General features: G+C 40.8%; 1 protein-coding gene across 1 annotated transcript in view; it reads left to right on the forward strand.

The window, feature by feature from the left end:
- Positions 1-20,016, forward strand: part of PKHD1 (PKHD1 ciliary IPT domain containing fibrocystin/polyductin) — a 579,560-nt gene that overhangs the window by 249,266 nt on the left and 310,278 nt on the right. Inside the window, exons 45-47 of the mRNA XM_045294754.1 lie at positions 9,633-9,745; positions 11,926-12,031; positions 16,882-17,016. Of these exons, the coding sequence (XP_045150689.1) occupies positions 9,633-9,745; positions 11,926-12,031; positions 16,882-17,016 (354 nt within the window). The remainder of the gene's footprint in view (positions 1-9,632; positions 9,746-11,925; positions 12,032-16,881; positions 17,017-20,016) is intronic.

The raw sequence follows: 20,016 nt of genomic DNA on the forward strand, positions 1-20,016 counted from the left end.
AACATATCAGCCTGTGTGATCACGAGGTGTCGAAGGGATCGCTGAAGACAAATGGGTGCATAAGCAAATGTGGCGAAGAAAGCTGATGGTGCCCGCCCGTCTGTAGCTTCTTATAGCACTCCATTGTCTATAGCACTCTGATGCCAAGAAACTCTGGCTTCTGAGTCTTGACTCCTTTTATGGAACTTCCTTGTTTTATGTACTCAGAGGCTCTAGCTTCCCTGAAGACATAACATACAGCAACCTCTTTCACTTCTCAGGCTGCAGTGTCTTTGCAGTTGACCAGTGAGTGCCTGATCACTTCCAGAGGTCCAGAGGTTCCGCCAAGTGGAGGCCTTGGAAAGGCCCGATTCCTATGGGATATTCTGTGAAAAACCCTGAAGTAGAGCCCTTTGGAAACATCTATTTAATTTGAGAGGAATTTGTTCTGGTTTAGTGAATCAATTTTGTAAGGGAGACTGTGTTTAAAGGCCCAGCTTCAGGTGGCTAACTCCCCAAACTCAATAGGTAATGTATATTTAAGAGCTGCCTGAAGGGTTAACTCACTTTTTCTTCTCGTGACTATAGATGCACACCTCGAGGAACTGGCTTACTTGGGCAGTTAATTTCTCTCTGGAATATCTCTTGCTTGACTGTCCATAATACATTGACTTCCGAAAAGAATTGATTTCCACACAAAATTCCTTGCTTGCCTTAAACCCTTTCCCGCAAGCTGGCAGCTGCCTGCATAAATATGTGGTTTTTCCTCATGAATCATTTGTAGCATACCCAATAGGAACTGAGAATAAAAAGGGCTGGGAAGTAATGTGATCTGACTGCTTAAGTGCTTCTTTCAAAAAAATGTGAGACTTACCAGCTACTCACCTAGAAAGAAGGTCATTACTTGGAAAGCATTTATACATGACCACCTCAGTGCTTCATAAAGGCCATTGGCACGAGGGTAGATTAGTTCATTCTTAAAAATATTTGCATTCTGAACACCTGCTCTGGCAAAGGTAATAAACCAAGATGCTGCTCCTGCAATACGTTCTTGAAATGCACGGATCTTTTCCCTCCTGGTAAAGCCTTGGTAATGAACTAGCATTTCACTGATAATGCCATGCAGGTAGGTGTGTGTCGAAGTGAGCTAGATGATCAATTTTGGCCTCTAGCCCACTTTTTCAGGATCCCTGGTAGTGTAGTGTTTATACATTGAGCTGCTAATTGAGAGGTCAATAGTTAGAAACCACGAGCCTCTCCTCAAAATAATGATGGGCTTTTCTACTGCAAGCAGTTAAAGTCTTGGAGAATCACAGGGGCAGTTCTACCCTGTTCTATAGGGTGGTTTTGAGTCAGAGTTGACTCTGTCGCAGTGAGTTTGGCTTTGACTCCATTTTTCTTGGTAGAAGAGTATTTGAGAGGCTAGCTGTTGCCTGACATGCAGTTCTTAAGTACCCACAACCTTTTCTGGAGCTCCTAGTTGTAGTAGAGACAGCCATTCAGTACCAGATGATGTGGAAGATGGAGCTAGAGATGTACTAAACCAGTGTAGATTGCAGCTGTGTAATCAAGGGGAGAATCAGCAGCTATTTTATGACTTTGGGTATCAATAAGGAGGCTACATTAGGCATTCCTCTTGTGCAACTCAGAACTATTGATTCTTTCTAAAACTGGGATTGTAAGAACATGTTTTCTTTTGTAGAACAAGGTTCATTTCTCCTTCTGCAGTGAAGCTCTATTGTGAAACCCACAGGGTCACCAGGAGTCAGATTCAACTCGACCAACACCAGTTTGGTTTTCCTGTAGACATACAACTATATTATGATTGTAGGTATCCTGCCCAGGTTCAAAGAGCTTTCTTTAGTAATTCCCAAAATTGTCTTTTCACTTAGGAATTAAATTTAATGATACATTAATGTACAATGATTGAAGCCACAGAATAAAATGAGTTGATTCAACCTAGGAATATCTAGATAAGACCTACTATAACAACAAAAAATGGAATTTAAAAAAAGATAATAAGTACCCTCTAAGTAATGGTTATTAGAACAGTTTTATTGTAGTTAACCAGCTGTCCACATTTAGCTTGGTCTTCCCATGAAAATTTGGAGAAGAAATACTGAGATATTTAGACAACACAGGTCTCTGAAAAATAGAAGAAAGGTCCTTTCTGGTGGCAGTGTTGCCATGTGGGGGCAGATGAATGACGTCAGGCAACTAACAGCAGCAACAGGCCTTGGCTGTTGGGACTCATCTCTGCACAGCAGCATCACCATTCTCTACCCACTAGATGCCACTAGTATCCCTAAGTTGTGACAACCAAGAATAACTCCAGTGATTTTCAAATAGTCCTTGGGGAATAATCATCCTTGGTTGACTACCACTGCTCTACACTATGTATAAAATTTCCAGGTGGAAAAAAATGCTTGGGGCCCCTGGTGACTAATATGCTAAAGTTAAGTAAACAACACTAGACTGTATGTCAGCTTGGCTCTGCTGACCGGGATCTTGGTTGCTGCCTGCTGGCCCGGCCTGGAGACTCAGGATTGACTCTGGCCCCAACTCCCACTTCTCTGGTGGCTGAAAGCCTGGAGTGTTGGAACATTAGTACATTTGTTCTTCCCACAGGCGACAGTGTTTAGTACTATTGATTTCAAAGAAGCCTATTTGAGTTTTTCTCCCATATTGACTTTTCTCCTGTGACTTACTTTGTGCACATGTATGTGTGTTTGTGTTTATGTGTGCGCTCCCAGTTGGGACATGGAGCACACCCAGAGAGGGATAAATCTCCTTAGGGTCCTCTTCTGTAGCTTGTAGGAATACTTAATTGGATTAATTAATAGTTAACGACATTGCTTAATAAATTAATTAAATAATTAAGTGCTGGGCTACTAACAGAAAGTTCACTCCGAGGCTCCTTGGAAGAAAGTCTTCGAGACCTGTTTCCACAAAGGTCACAGGCATGAAAACCAAATGCAGCACAGTTTTACTGTGAAACCCATGGGGTTACCAGGAGTCAGGATCAACTGGACAACCGGTTTGATTTTTCTGTAGACATACAGCTGTATTATGATTGTCGGTAGGCTACCAAGGTCCAAAGAGGTACTCTTAATAATTCCCACCATTGTCCTTTCACTTAGAAATTAGATTCAATGATACCTTAGCATAAAATGATTGAGCCACAGAATAAAATGAATTGATTCAACCTAGGAATAGATAGATAAGTGTTACAACTAAAATGGTATGATTAAAGTCTTCATGCTCAGCTCATCCTCACTGAGAAGGAGGACACTCCCTGGGCTAGCTGACTCTATGGAAGAGCTCTGTCGGTGAATAGATCAGAACTTCCTCTTGGACATCTCACCCTTTACTATATCCCCCCATGTCGACACCCTGCACGAGCTGCACTGAAGTGAAATCAGAGCTGCCGTTGATACCAGTCTCTTCATTTGTCATTCACTGCGTAAAATTCCTGCTTTATTGACCAGTCTTCAATAGCGCTGGAATTTCAGAATGTGCCTTTCAAATATCATCTCTGCTGCTTCTTATTGGGAATTGACCCACAACTTTATCATATATCTCTACCTACACTCTCCTCTGATTGGTCATTCCTTGGGATCTAGAATTGGTTCCAGAACTGCTGTGGATGCTAAAATCCTTAGATGCCTGTGTCCCTTACATAAAATAGCATATCCACCGCCACTGAGGCAATTGTGACTTATAGCATTATATAGGCAATTGTGACTTATAGCATTATATAGGCAATTGTGACATAACATTATATAGGCAATTGTGACTTATAGCATTATGTAGGGTTTCTGAGTCTGTAAATCTTTACAAGAGCAGACAGTCTCATCTTTCTCATGAAGAGGGGTTGAACTGCGGACCTTGAGGACAGCAGTCCAACACTTACCCAACATTGCTACCTCTCATGTATTTTAAATGATCTCTAGTCTACTTATAAAACTGAATACAATGCCATGTAATGGTATGTAAAGCACAGTTTACACTCCCTCTTAGCCTTTAAGGGACCACTTTGATTATCTACGTGCTAGGTGATCTCCTCTCTCCGTGGCCCTATATTTTTAATCTGTGATTGGTTGAATCTTGGAAGAGGAACCAGAGGTCTGGATGCCTTGTTCTTGGTTTTCCTGTAGACGAGGGGGCAGAGGCCTCTCTAAAGTGTGATCTTAGGTCCTCCTTGAAGAGGGGCATCACTGAGTAGTTTCTGTGCACTTGGTACCGCCCAGCATTCCGTCTTCCCTTGGCCCCAACGAACCTCCTACAGGGCCACTGGGACTCCGTCTAGGTTACCCAAACCAAAAGCACCGCCATCAAAGTGACCTTCTAAGGCAAAGTCAAACTGCCCCTGTGCGTTTCTGAAACTATCAATATTCACAGGAGTAGAAAGCCTCATCTTTCTCCTCCAGAGTGGATGCTGATTTCAAACTGCTGACCTTGAATTTGGCAGTCCAAGGAGTAATTCCTTATGCCACCAGCACTTCCTTTCTCAGTTGAATCCCTCCAAGTAGTGTTGCTCAGTACATGGGATGAGGTCCCAACAGATTCTCCTGCTCTGCAAACCTGGTGAGAGGTTTGCACTATGCTGTCAGACTGCCTTTTCTTGTGTGTCCTTCCAGGCACGAAGCATCCTGTTGTTTAGGATTTCTAGCTCTGACCCCTACTTTGATTCCTCGAGTTTAGACTACAGTCTCTAACAGTTTGGGACTTGGATATGGATGGAGTTGATGCTACCAATTATGAGCTCTTTCTCTTTGGGAAAGTTACTCAGTATCTCAGAGTTTCCGAGTTTGCTCTCTGTAAAACTGTAACAATACAGAACTTACTGAACTGTGAAAATAATGAGACTTTGGAATTTGGGACCTGAATTATAGTGAGTTTATTATAAATTTTACCTATTAGTTTTATCATAATTATTATTACTTGGTTGTAACTTAAATACTTCCAGGAAAAAGATTCAATAGGAATAAATAAATGTCTCACTGAAAGGCAGCCTTTGTGATGGGATTTGGTTACATATTTAAGCCTCCCATTCTGATTTTCTTGATCTCCGTTCCCCTTTAATTATCAATAGTGATTTCTATTTGAATTGTTGTTTTTTTTCTAAGCAGCTGGAGGTCAATCTTCCAGGAAAAGTAGTCTTCCTCATGTGTCCCTCCCTTAGAACATCTCCAAGACCCTTCATGGTTAGACACTTTGTTATCGCTACCTTGGTCATCTCAGGAGTGATCATTCTAAAAATGCGAACAAAAGACCACCTGCTTCAGAAGGATCTGTAGTGCTTGAAACTTCTCTCCCCCTCTACAAGTCACATAAATACTAAATCAGAGTATTAGGAGGGGAGCCCATAAATACTAAATCAGAGTATTGGGTGGGGAGCCCATAAATGGACAGTCTCCTAGGTTAGAGTTGGCCGATTACATACACAGTGCTGTTAAATTGGAATTTCAGATGAATAACATTTTTAAGTATTAACGCAGTATTTGAGACATACTTACACTAAGAAGATAATTCTTGGTTTATCTGGGGAAAAATTAAATTGAAGTGAGCATCTCTAATTTATTTGCTAAATTTGGCAAATCTACCTCCAGAGCATGTTAAAAATTAAGATACTATTCTAGGGGGATTCTCACAGCATAGCCCCCACTATTCAGTGCTTTGCTGGATGGCGAACTCTCATCATGATCCTATCTGTTCTCGATGCTCCTGTCCTGATGCCTTTTGCCTCAAGCTGTATTCTCATAGTCCCAGACTGTGTGCTCCCGAGAGTCTGAGGTGCTCACAGAGGGACAATCCAGAAGTCTGTCTCACACCAGCGAGTCCTGGTCAGATCCTCCACATGACCAAGGTTGAACCCATGGGGCTGCTGCGACTCCCATTATCTCTGTAGTACAATGCTTCTGCCAGGGGCTTACTGAGTAACCTGTTCCTGAACTTCTATTCCCTGAGTAGACACAGGCATCTTGGCATTGCTCCAGCATTCTCTGGCTGATGGGGCACACAACTGATTCCTTCCTTCCACTGTAAGTGCCATCTCAGTGCAGCAGCCTGAAGAGACCCCCTCACATTCATTAGTGGTCTCTCTACCTGGTGGTAGAGAGAGAAAGTGAGGGCTACCTTTCTTTCATATGTTAGTGTGTGCATTGGGAGAACTTGGGTGCAATTCAGGAAGGAATGAATGAAAGTGGCCATGCAACAGCCAACTTGTTATTTACTTTACCTCCTGCAGTATGAGGTTGCAAATTCAAAATGTCTCCAGGAGCTAGGTTGGTATCACAGTGAGTGCAGGGGAAGGTTGGGGGTGTAGCAAAATACCCCACAATCCAGGCAGGCAGCTCTTCTCGGCTGCTACCTTTTCCTATCTCACAGGAGTTTGGGTGCACTATTCTTAAAATGCTGGAAGTTTGGCATTTTTATATAAAGCGTCCTGATTTAAAAATATTGTAAATAAATAAAAAAATTTTTGCAAACATTGAACAGGCTAAGCAAAATAGCTCTGTGTACTCCTTAAAGCATTTAGGAAGTCACTGTCTGCTTTGTCTTAGAGTATCTCTCATAACGACGAGTTTATCGTGTTCACTGAATGAACATATCACTTCACTGGCTGAGTGTGATAACCTCAGCATGTTCAGTTTGATCGGAATTAGGACCCAAAGCTCTGGTGATGAATTTAGATTTTATATGAATGTATAAAATACATGTAATTATTTGCATAACAAGTCTCATAAAGATTAAGGTGATTAAATTAGCTAATCAAAACAGTAGTTCTTAAAAAAAAATAAATCATTTTATTGGGGGCTCTTACAGCTCTTATCACAATCCATACATCAGTTGAATCCAGTACATGTCTACATATGTTGCCATCATCATTTTCAAAGCATTATCTTTCTACTTGAGTCCTTGCTATCAGTTCCTCTTTATTTCCTCCCTCCCTCAACCCACCCTTGGGAACCCCTGATAAGTTATAAATTATTACTGTTTTCATACACTGTCCACTATCTCCCTTCATTCACGTTTCTGTTGTTTGTCCCCCTCGGGGTGGGGGTGGGGTTATATGCTGATCCTTGTCATTGGTTCCCACTTTCCCTCCCACCCGCACCCCCACCCCCGACTATGCCTTTCCCCTACCCTCATCGCTATTCCCATCGCTGTTCCTGAGGGGTTTATCCGTCCCAGATTCTCTGTGTCAAAAGCTCTTATCTGTACCAGGGTACACGCTCCAGTCTAGCCGGTTTGTAAGGTAGAACTGGGGTCATGACAGTTGGGGGGAGGTAACATTAAAGGAATGTTGTGTGTTTTGTTGGTGTTGTGTTGCACCCTGGCTGACTCGTCCCTTCCTTGTGACCCTTCTGTGAGGGGATGTCCAATTGTCTATAGATGGGTTTTGGGTCTCCACTCTGACTCCACTTGTACACATCATTATGAATATTTCAGGTCTTCTGATGCCTGGTAACTGATCTTTTTGACACCTCTTGATCACACAGGCTGGTGTTCTTCTTCTGTGTGGGCTTTGTTGCTTCCCTGCTAGATGGCTGCTTATTTAACTTTAAGTGTTTAAGGCCCAAGAAATGTTGTGGGATCAGGTATCAGGCATCTAAGACCCAGAACAAAATCATACCAATGTGAAGGGGGGGGTGTTGCGTGGAGTAGAGCCCCAAATTCCATCTGTTGACAATTGGATATCCCCTTACAGAAGGGTAACAAAGAAGAGATGAACCAGTCAGGGTGCACTATAGCACTGATGAAACATACAACCTTCCTCTAGTTCTTTAATGCTTCCACCTCCCCCACCCCCACTATCAAAACCTCCATTCTACCTTACAAATCAGTTTAGACCAGAACATGCACACTGCTACAGATACGAACCTGAAACACAGGGAATCCAGAAGAGATAAACCCCTCAGGGCCAATAATGAGAATACAGATACCAGGAAGATAAGGGAAAGGTGTGGGGAGAAAGGGGAATTGATCACAAGGATTGACATATAACCCCTTCCCAGGGGGACGAACAACAGAAAAGTAGGTGAAGGGTGACAGAGGATGATATAAGATATGAAAATAATAATCTATAATTTATCAAGGGTTCATGAAGGAGGGAGGGTAGGGGAAAGAGGGGGCAAAACTAGGAGCTGATATCAAGGGCTCAAGTAGAAAGAAAATGCTTTGAAAATGAAAATGGCAACAACATATATACAAATGTGCTTGAGACAATGGATGAATGTATGGTTGTGATAAGAAATGTAAGAGCCCCTAATAAAAGTATTTTAAAAGAAACAACAACCCAGAAGCTATATCCTCTAATAGTTGGGTACCGTCAGCTTTCTTCACTACATTTGCTATGCACACATCTTGACTTCAGGGGTCATGTCGTGAAGTTGAGCATCACAGAATGCCAGGTAATTAGGACAAAGTGTTCTTGCATTGAGGGTAGGCTTGAGTAGAGACCCAATGCTACCTTGATATTTAATATATAAATATATGTACATAGGCCTATATCCCTATCATTATATGTTAATACATTTACATATATACATGCCTATATTTATACCTCTATAAATGTTTTTTGCCTCCTAGTTCTTTCCTCCATTTCATTTTATTTTTCCTTCTGTCCCACTATCATGTTTGTTCTTCTTTCTGTTCTCAGCAATTCTGTCCAGCTACTTTGCCCTTGATCGAACCTCACCAGGCATTCTATACCCTCCTCACCATCGATTTTAGATCTCTTGTTTTTCCATTGTCCCTGGGTATATTGGATCCCCCTCATTTTCTCCTACCTCCCCTTCTCCTCTAATCTCCATAATTTTCTCCTCTGGACTGTTTATCTTGTCTATCTTATATAGATAGACATGAAAAAGAAGAAGAAGAAAGGGCCTATAAATAGTTCCAGGTCTGTCTGCTGACCCTTATGTATGTTTTCGGATCGAGTGTGATGAGGTGCCAAACCCCGCCCTCTGAGTGTGAAGTCTATTTTCAGGATTCCCCAGGGGACTTCGTTGCTTTACTCCCCTTGCTGCTCTGTTGTGCTCACTTCGTGTTTTGCCCTGGTGTGAGGGGCTCAGACTGGCACAATTCCCCCACTGTGTCTCCCGTGCTGTCCCCTACAGCACTGTGGGTCAGTGGGGAGACATCGTGTCTTCTGGTGGGGCTGGCCTTCTGGTCCTCTCAAGACAATAGTTCATTGAGGATGTTTGAGTTGTATTCGAAAAAACCCACTGCACCCCAGGGCTAAGACATCATCAGGAAGGTCTTCAAAAAACTTGGTGGAAATATGTAATTAAAAGTTAATGGAAATATTCCATGAACTTTCTGAGGCCCCTGAGCATACTCTAGCATGAACTAATGAATGAGGAGAGACTTAGACTAGACACCACAAGCAGCCTTCTTACCCAGTAAGCTCACATGGAATTTTAAACACAAAATGTCTATTATTGGCGTGCAAATTACAGGTTGGTTGAGAAGACTGGAATAAAAGGAATAGAAATCTCTTTTTTTGTTTGCTTAATAAATGAATTCATAAAAATTATCAATTGACTGGAAAAGTTGAATGAACACACAAAATAGTGTTTTTTATTTCCCCAGTCACTGTGTTGTACATGAAATAGCTAATTTTTCAACCTCTTTCATTTCTGCAGGGGAACCGAGTGTGTGCTGCTGGCTTTGGCTACTTCTTCCATCTTGTGCCCACTCAAACATCCCAATCTCCACTTCTTTCCTTTACTGAGAACATTGCCCATTCTTGTACAAGGTAATTTTTGGTGAATCTGTTTGTTTTTAAGGTGTAGGTCTTATGGTTTTGACAAGACACACCGAGGTTATAATGGTCATCATTTTAGGAGCGCTGGCATTGCCCCTGTGTAAGAACTTTGGTGGTAAAGGGAAGGGAAGGGAGAGAGCAGTCCCTTGAGAATACAAAAGCGCAGAATGCACCTTTGTGGCCAGAGGAGAATTCAATAGTTAGAACAATAAACCTACCACAGATATGGATTAACAGGCAAAGAGGGTTGGGGCTGGGAGGCTTGAATGCATGGAGTCTGGAACCGAAGTGGCTGTGTCCCTGGATCCTGCATCTTACCTAGTATAATGGTGTATTGATATAAATATGCAATTATACCATCTGCAATGGAGTCCTGGTAGTCTCCTTTGATAGCTAACTGGCTGTTAATAGCAAGGTCAGTAGTTATAATGCCCCCGCGACTCCTGAGGTAAAATGAGGTTGGTTGTCCCCATAAGAAATTGCAGCCTTGGAAAATCTAGGGAGCAGTTCTACTCTTCCCCATAGGGTGACTCTGAGCTGGTTTATGTAATGGTCACACTGTAAAGAGGGGGTGATGATTCTCATAATTAGGAGGAGGATAGAGGGACTTCCAATCAAGTTGGCCTCTTTATCACGTCATTACGAAGAACAAGGGACTGGGAAGCGCAGTAGGGCATGAGAGTCAGGGAGCATGGGAAAAATACACCTTCAAAGTTTGTTGTCGCTGTTGTTGCTGTGAAGTGCCACTGAGTTGATTCTAACTTCCAGAACAGAATGAGACACTGCCTGGCCACGTGCCATCCTCACCATTGTTTTGATTGAGGTGGGTTCTAGTGAATCCCTCCCCCCCCCTTTAAAAATAGTCAGATCCTTTATTTCTGTGGAGGGATTGAAGGTTTGGTCTGGAGTTAGGAATGATTCGTATAGTGGATCTAAGGTAGCACTTGGAACCCAATACACAAACAAGAAGACCCAAACCTCTCGCCTTCGAGTTGTTTCTGTCTCATAGCTACTCTGCATGACGACGTAAAACTGTCTCATAGAGGTTCCAAGGCTTCCATAGGATTGACAGCCTTGGGAGTTCTAGGGCAGTGGTTCTCAACCTGTGGGTCGCGACCCCTTTGGAGGTCGAATGACCCTTTCACAGGGTTGCCAGATTCATAACAGTAGCAAAATGACAGTGATGAAGTAGCAACAAAAATAATATTATGGTGGGGGGGGGTCACCATCACATGAGGAACTGTATGAAAGGGTGGTGGCATGAGGAAGGTGGAGAACCACTGCTCTAAGGAGCAGTTCTACTCAGTTCTATCGGGCTGATATGAGTCAAAAACAACTCGTTGACAATGGATTTTCTTTTTGGTCTGATCATTATGGGAGAAGACTGTAATATCCATATCTTTCTCCCTCAGAGGGGATGGTGGGTTCAAACCTCAGACCATTTGGTCAGCAGTGAAGTCCTTAAACACTGCATTACCAGGGGAGCCTTTTGGAACCTAGTAAGTCAATAATGAATAGTTACCAATACTTCTGAAAATATTAGTATAATAGTCTTACCATGTTGGAATATGATAAGAAATGTGGACTAGAGAGGATGAAAGATTGCTAAACAATGTTGAGATCCTTTCAGAGGCGGGGATGTGTTTATGTCATGACATTTCAGCATCATAAGGCTTTTATTCAGGAGCTCTCAGTAGCCCTGGGACACAAAGGAGGGTGGTATTCAGAAATGGAAGGGCTTGGCAGGTAGAAGAACAGGAAGTGAGAGGATTATAGGTTTTGGAACTTTTCTAATAGGGGGCAAAGTCTTTGTGTGTGTGTGTGTGTGTGTGTGTGTGATAGAGACACAGAAAGAGAGGGAGAGGAAGAGAGAAGGTAGAGAAGTTCATGTCTTAAAGTGCTAGGCAGAGGTGTCCACTCTCCTAGAAAGGAAGGAGTTCAACCTAGAAAGGGCTTGGCTGACTGATAGGGGTTCACGGCCATCTACATTCTATTGTAATTCAGGGGCAGGTCATAGAGGGTAAATTAGTGGTTGGGTTGAGGCATGTGCAAAGGAGTCACTGATCTTATCTCCACTCTCCGCATTCCTTCTCTTTGCTTTTTTATTTTCCAATGAGCAGAAGAGGAAGCCGCGGTATTAACTAGATTTCATTCTTTCTTTTGCTTTTTAGGTATGGTCTCTTTGTATACCCTGAATTTCAGCCTCCCTGGGAAAATGACACTGGACTCACCTTATTTCAAAACTTGACAGTTTGGGAAAGCGCAGGTGGTGCCCAGGTAAACGTTTCCTTAGTTGTTAGTACTAAAACCTTTGTTTATTTTCTCCCAGTGATTTACTGCGCATATCTATTTAAAGGGAAGTGATTTGTTGCAAAGGGGATTATTGAACATCATCATAATTTTAGAGAGCCAAAAGCATCGTAAATATGTGTGGGATAGTTGCTGAATGAACCAATTCATAATCAGAGCACTAGTGGCATAGTGAGTATGTGTTGGGCTGTAATCTGAAAGCTCACCAGTTCAAAACCACCAGCTGCTCCTTAGGAAAGAGAGGGGCTTCCTAGTCCTGTAAACGGTTACAGTTTGTTAAACTCATGGGACATTTCTACTGTGTCCTATACAGTCGTGATGAGTTGGCAGAGACTGGCTGGCAGTGAGTTTTTAATCCAGGATTAGTTGATTTCCTCTGTAGTGACTTCTGCAACTCTAGTAGAGAAAAATAGAATCATAGCATTTTTGCAACCAGGAGAGGGATGCCAATTTTATCCATTCCGCCTCCTTCATCCTGTTTAGACATAATAAATTAAGAAAGGAAAGGGACTTTTCCAGTCACACAATTAATGAGCAGATGTAGGTTCTGGACTTGAAAAAGTGCATGGCATACCTTAATAGTCTGAAGAACACATACTCTGGGCTTAAGGAAAAATGCTGCTCTTTTTCACTGGCTCAAAAATTCAAACTCAAAGAGCCATTCTTACTTTTATAAATGATTTGAGTTTATGGTTTCTCATTTTTATTGTTGTAATCATTTCCTAATAATATTCATTGTTAACTGAAACAGGTAGATGCTGTCCAGGATCACTGATATACAGAGAAAACTACATATACTTGTCTTTGCTATTAGGAATCTAGAGCTAAAGCTATGAAAACAAGGAACTGTATACACAGGGAATTTGTGAAACAGAATAAAAATAGAAAATCAAGTCACAATACGGAAGTCAATCATGTACTTCATATATTCACCAAGAGAAAAGCAAAAACATCTATCATTCAAGTAAATAAAAAGAAAAATTCTCATTATAGTAGTATTCTATTCTAACTTAATTTTATTTAACCCATTGCTTCTTTAAGCACTATGTTTATAGGGGCGAAAAGTAATTGTTGCATTCCCTCTTATATCCGGAAGTAATTCATGCCCTGTAAGGGACCAGACTCTTTAGTAGCCATTGTGTTCCTATTCTTGAATAGCCTTGATCTACAAGAAGTAGACTCAATGCAACTAAATATTAGAAGGTATTAATTGTAGCAATATCTCAAGTCCTGTATCAGAAATCCTAACCTTGTGAATGGAATAAAGAGAGTCTTACCAATTAAACTCTAATAGTGGTTACATGCTTGGCTGCTGATGAGAAGTCAGCAGTTTGAATCCACCACCTCCTCCTAGGAGGAAGACGGGACTTTCTACTCCCATAAAGAGTTACAGTATCTGAAACGCACAGGGGCAGTTCTACCCTGTCCTACAGGGTTGCTATGAATCAACATCAACAGGATGGCAGCCGGTTATAAATATTTTTTTTGTTTGGTTGGTTGGTTCTAAATATATTCAATCAAAAAGCTTGCATAATGAGAACACTTTTAGGATTTCACTTTTAGAGAAGCAATAGGGAAATTAATTCACATGATAGTTGCCATCGTTGGGTGATGTTGAGTCAATTCCAACACTTAGTGACTCCATGCGACACAGTAGAACTGCCCCATAGAGTTTTCTTGCCTCCAATCTTTACAAAGCACATCTGTATGTCTTTTGCTCATCCAGCTATTGGGTGGGCTTGAAGTGCTAACTTTAATTAGTAGCTGAGTACTAACCCCAGTTTCCTAGGTATGTTCCTAAACCAAACCCACTGCCGGCCAATTGATTCCAACTCATAGGGACGCTGTAGGGCACAGGAGAACTGCTCCCAATCTTCCAAAACTTTACAAAAGCAGCCAACCTCCTCTTTCTCTAGCAGAGTGACTAGTGGGTTTCAACTGCTGATCTTTCGGTGACCCATTGCTCCACTAAGGTTCCTTCCTAAGTGCATAGTCATTATAAACACCCAGCTGTTCCCAGTTACCTTTTTCATGACCCGATAGAAATCTCCTAAATTTTCTTATCTCATTTGTAAAATGTAGATAGTAATAGGCTCTAAATGATACTTAAAAAAAAGAATTAAATAATTAGAGTACATATACTTGTTCTCTGCTTCTTAGGAATCTAACGCCACAGATACAAAAGGGAGGAACTGTTTATAGGGAATTGGAGAACTAGAATAAAAATATAAAATTAAAGCACAATAAGGAAGTCAGATATTTATTTCATATGTTCACCAAGAGAAAACACAAAAAAAATCATAGGGTTAAAAAATGGAAAAATCCCAGTATATTTCTATTCTAGTCTCATTTAATTTTATAAAGCATATTGTTTCCTTAAGCACTATGTTCATACAAGCAAGAAGTATTTGTTGAATTTCCTCTTGTGTCAAGAAGCAATTCAGACCTTGTCAGACTCTGTCAATAGAACTAGATCTTTATGAATTCTTGGTACAATTAGCTGTTACTGTTATCATTGTTAATCAACAAAATTAAGTGCTGATATGTCTAAGTGTTGACAATGATGTCTCTGCACAGTGACTTTTCGATCATCAAAAAGTACATTGTGTAGAAAGGTCTACAAGGTAGACAGTAACACTAGGGAGATTATGCACTCCTTAGAACAATTATTTGAGATCACAATGGCAGCATTTGACCAAGGACCAGAAAGCAGAAAAGGTAGGAAAAAGGAGAAATGGAAGTGGGCAGCATAGGGAGGAAGTGGGATGAGTGATGTTACATTGCAGAGACTGCAATCAATGACACGAAACAAAATGTGTACAGATTGTTGAATGGAGAACTGGTCTGCTTTACAAAACTGCATCCAAATCACAACAAAAGGTTTTTAAAAGGCATATTGTTTTTGCATTTCATCAACTTTTAATCTTAGATAAATCTAATTGTACCATTATCATTTAGACATTAAAGGTCAGGTATTTAGATTCTTGAACTGAATATTCAGTTAGATAAAATTTCCAGTTTTCTACACATACATCTATATCTCTTTGATAATACTAATGCTTATGTGTTTTTTCATTTAACCACCGTAACAACTCTATGGAAGCGCTGGACTATGGTCTCCTTCCTTTTATTGAAAACACTCGAAAGAGATGCTTGCTTGGTTAAGATTATACAGTTAAGTTGCTGGATGCCAACTCTGGCGATTTAATCCTTTGATATGTATGTTAACCGGAATTGAGAAAAATATTCCATTTTCACCATGTCTCAGAAACTCAGAGTGATAATTCAGAAAAGGAAGAGAGAGATGCAACTGCATTGTGAAAGCTCATAATCACACCACAGATTGGTGCATTTTGCTTTTGTCTTTTGATTTCCTGGTAAATCAGCAGTTTCTCCAGGTAATTGTAGAAAAATATTATTGAATGTAAGAATATTTTATAGTTCTTGGACTGATGCCTATAATTAAGTTATAACAATGGTCAAGTCATCCATTTAGACAACATCTGGATTGCTTAAATAATCCTGTGCCCCTCAGTGAGCTATCTTTTTATTTAACCAGAAAGAAAAATACTTTAGATGAATATATGTATAATAGAGAATAGGAGCTATTCAATACCTGAAAATTCAAGCCAGACTAGTTGACAACTAGAAGAACCATACCATGTTAAATCAAAGATAATTTGGTCTTAATATAACATTTCCAGTGAAAGACATGAATGTAATCATTAATTTAATGAACACTGAGTGACTATGTGAGATTATATGCTACTCTGAATCTTCACCCAGATCTTAAAGCTGTTTAAACAGGAGCCTAAATGAAGTTCAATGTCTTGCCTCAAATCACATAATTACCTATTGCAAGAACTAACTGAAAATCCAGGTTTCTGCCTACCAGGCTGACAACATCTTGTTAATATTCCATCCCTGTTTAGGCAACAGTGCCTCTGTCCTCATGCTGCATTACTTATCTCATATTTGCAAGATTCTGACAATATTAATAAACATTAAACTGAGGGAAATGTTAAAATTCTTGGGTGTTCTGCTTTTCTTCATTAATTGTGATGTGGCTACTACAGCTTTATTTTAGATACGTAGGGGCGTCATATTGACCTTCATAATCAGTATCATGAGGAGAAATGAAAAGTGTGGAGAGGTGATACCAAAGGGGACCAGTTAGTAGTGACCTCGTAGCAGAATTGGAATGGCTGTAAAGATATTGATGGGCAAAAGCTGTTTAAATATGGTATCGTCTCCTCCCCAAGACCCCTCTGCAAGGGGATCTCCAGTGGCCCACTAATGGGCTTTGGGTCTCCACTCTGCACTCCCCCCATCATTCACTATGGTAAGATTTTTTGTTCTAATGATACCTTATACCTGATCCCTTCGACACCTCGTGATTGCATAGGCTGGTGTGCTTCTTCCATGTGGGCTTTGTTGCTTCTGAGCTTGATGGCCGCTTGATTACCTTCAAGCCCTTAAGACCCCAGAGAGTCTTATACTTTTTGATAGCGGCTCATGAGGGAAGGGGGAGCGGGGAGGGAGGGGAAAAATGAGGACCTAATGCGGGGGGTTTAAGTGGAGAGGAAATGTTTTGAGAATGATGAGGGCAATGAATGTACAAATGCGCTTGACACAATTGATGTGTGTATGGATTGTGATAAGAGTTGTATGAGCCCCTAATAAAATGATTAAAAAAATGAATAAATATGGTATCGTATGCTTATTTGTACATGATCAATAATTCAAGAAGCTACAAGAATCCTGAAAGAAATACTCAGCCAAAGACCTTAGCCATAACATATGCTGTTATTTTATAGATTTTTAGAAGTAGAAATCTTCACTTAAACAACTTCCAAGTCTATGCATGCAGAGATTTTGGAATTGACATCTTGGAAAGCGATGCAAACACTTCAGTTACTGACAGCTTATTCCTTGGTCGTTTTGCCCACAAGGTAAGTGCATTAGTGTGGTGGTTTTAAGTTGTTCAATAAAACAGAATCATGTGTTGGCCTCCCTGGTGGATCAGGATATGCAATTTAATAGCATTCTTTAGCAACTCTCATATTTAACTGGTAAAAGTTAGAGGAGTTTTCACTTGTAGCAGGGGTAATATTGATCTTTCAAATATGCACATGGTATTAATGACATAGGTTCGCATAAGTCATAAAAGGCCTAACTTGTTTTCCAAGTTATTTACATAGAGTTTTAAAATATTTGTGCAAATGATGTAATAAATCTAATTATTTAGGTCATTTTTCTCTACCCTCACCAGATTAGTATAGAGGAACATGATTCCATATCACTTCTCTGTATCAAACTTTTGTTTATGGAGAACTTACTCCACTTAGGATACCCTCCAAGAGAAAGGTACCAGCCCCCATTACTGTTGAGTCAACCCCATGTGTCAGAATAGAATTGTGAAAATGGGGTGGGGGCCTCCTCTGACCTCTCTTGGCACCTAAGGCAGAGTGTCACAAGGTCAGACATGCTGCCAGCTACTCCCCATTCCTTTTCCCTTATTTTGACACCAACTATTCCTCTCAAAGCACTCTACTTCTGTGGCTGGGTGTGATACTTCATGGGCATGGCCACAGAGACAATGCTCACTATTATGGATTTTGCTAATTGTACAGTTCAGATGTACAATTCAGGTGGGAAATGCCAGGACACAGTTGCTCAGTCAGACTGTTTCTTTTCTGGTGTACCTGCAGGTACGTTTCTCCCTGGTGTTCAACCTCCTGGCATGGCTTCTGCTCTCCTAGAGCAATGTTATAAAACTTTTTAAGGGCTACCACTAAATGCCTAAGGGGCATGCCGCTATTCTACACCTGGCTTTTCTCCCTTGCTGGTGGGGAAATCCCCCGTCCCTGCTTGTAAGATGGCAATCATAATGAACCCCATTAACATTCAGATAAAGCATATAATCCAATCAGTATTTCCCACTACTTCCTTACCCAGGCTTATTAGGAAAACGAAAGTTGCATGGCTCCAGTAACAAGGACAATGTCCAAGAGCCATGTTAAAAAATCCGCTGCATTACCAGAACTGTACTTGATGTGGATTCCAATGGCTACCTGAGATCTTCAGGTCTTTTTTCCTGGGTTCTTCTGATGGACTCAAACCTCCCACTTTTGGGATAGCCACTGAGTACTTTAACTTTATACCCTGACCAGGGACTCCTGAACAAAATTAGAATCCAGATGCATATATATATACTTAGAGTTTGCTATGGTGTGCTCAGATTTATGTGATTTCTTAAACAAAGCGCTAAACTCACTGTCACCAAGTTGATTCCAACTTATAGCAATCCAATACGATCGTGTAGAACTACCCCCCTTGGGTTTCGGTGACTGTACTTTAGGGGAGTAAAGAGCCTCACATTTCTCCTGAAGAATGGTTGGTGGTTTTGAACTGGTAACTTTGTGGTTAGTAGCCCATCCCTTCTGCTTCTACATTGTGAAAGTCCTACTATAGACTCTTTCTCAGCCATTAGCTGAGTAGAGCTATGGCTCTAGTACCAGATGAACACTAGGCAGAGTACATCTCAGATAGCGAGTACTAGTTCTCCTTAAGAGAAAGTCATGGCTGCCGTTTAGGTTTCAAACCTAAGGTGCCCTAAGTTCTTGTGTGGACATCATATTGGTAATCACATTGCCATAAAGATCTCAGGGCTCAAGTAGAAGGCAAATGTTTTGAGAATGATGAGGGCAACAAATGTACATATGTGCTTGACACAATGGATGGATGTATGGATTGTGATAAGAATTGTACAGGCCCCCAATAAAATGATTTAAAACAAAAAGATCTCATATATAGAAACCTTTTTATGGTGCAGCTTGGAACAAAGGAAAGAACATTCTTTTTAGTTTCTGAAGTATTTTCCCCATTGGAATGCTAATGATTGATGCGGTACTTTCCTGTAGGGATTATATGCTAGTCCTGCTTATAAAAATCATTCTCTTATTAATCTTATGTTTTCCTGTGCTTATTTCCAAACGTGTCCTAGTTAAATATCCTTTAAGCCATCCCTTTTAGGAGGCTAGTAGCTGCCAGTTTTCCATTTTCTCTCTTGAGAGATGTTTCTTCTACTTCACTCAAATCTCACGGCTATCAAGTGAAAGCCGACTCATAGTGACTCTCTAGGACAGAGTAGAACTGTCCCAGTGGGTTAAAGAGGCTGTAACTCCTTAAGGGAGTACAGAGCCCTTTCTGCCTTCGAACGGCTAGTGGTTTTGAACTGCTGACCTTGTGGATCACAGCTCAATTCATAACCACTATGCCACCAGGGCTCCAGTTTTCTACTTAGTCTATCTTTTTTTTTTTTAAGACAGGAAACCCAGATTGTTAATCTGTAATATTTGCAGAGCAAAGGTCCTTAAATTTAGAAACCTTACAGTTTTATGCTAAAAACAAAATCCCATTAAATTGAATAACTAAACTGCCCTGTTAAATCGATGTCACATCTTAATTGGCATTCAAAATATATCATAATTAATGAGGACTGACATATTGTGACAAAAATGTGCTTATAATGAAATATTAAAAAATAATCACATCTGTAGGGCCTGACTCAGCAGGAACGCAGGACAGCGGAAGGTCTCAGTCACTTAAGAAGAGAGGTCATGAAGGAAAGAATTAAGCTAACTTCTCACTTTGATTCCAGCAGAAATGTGGAAGCTGGGTATCCATACATATCTCAAAATCATATAATTTTAAAGCTAACTTAAGCATAGAACTTAAGAGGTAATCAAATTCTAACTCCTGAATTGAGCCAGTTGCTGTTGAGTAGAACTCCGCCACAGAGTTTTCAAAACTATGACCTCTCAGAAGCTGACTCTCAGAGGATGACTGACTATGACCTCTCAGAGGATGACTGACTATGACCTCTCAGAGGACGACTGACTATGACCACTCAGAGGATGACTGACTGACCTCTCAGAGGACGACTGACT

Source organism: Echinops telfairi, unplaced genomic scaffold, assembly GCF_000313985.2.
Source record: "Echinops telfairi isolate 266 unplaced genomic scaffold, ASM31398v2 ScPeMD7_3533;HRSCAF=4204_1, whole genome shotgun sequence".
Taxonomy (NCBI): Eukaryota; Metazoa; Chordata; class Mammalia; order Afrosoricida; family Tenrecidae; genus Echinops; species Echinops telfairi.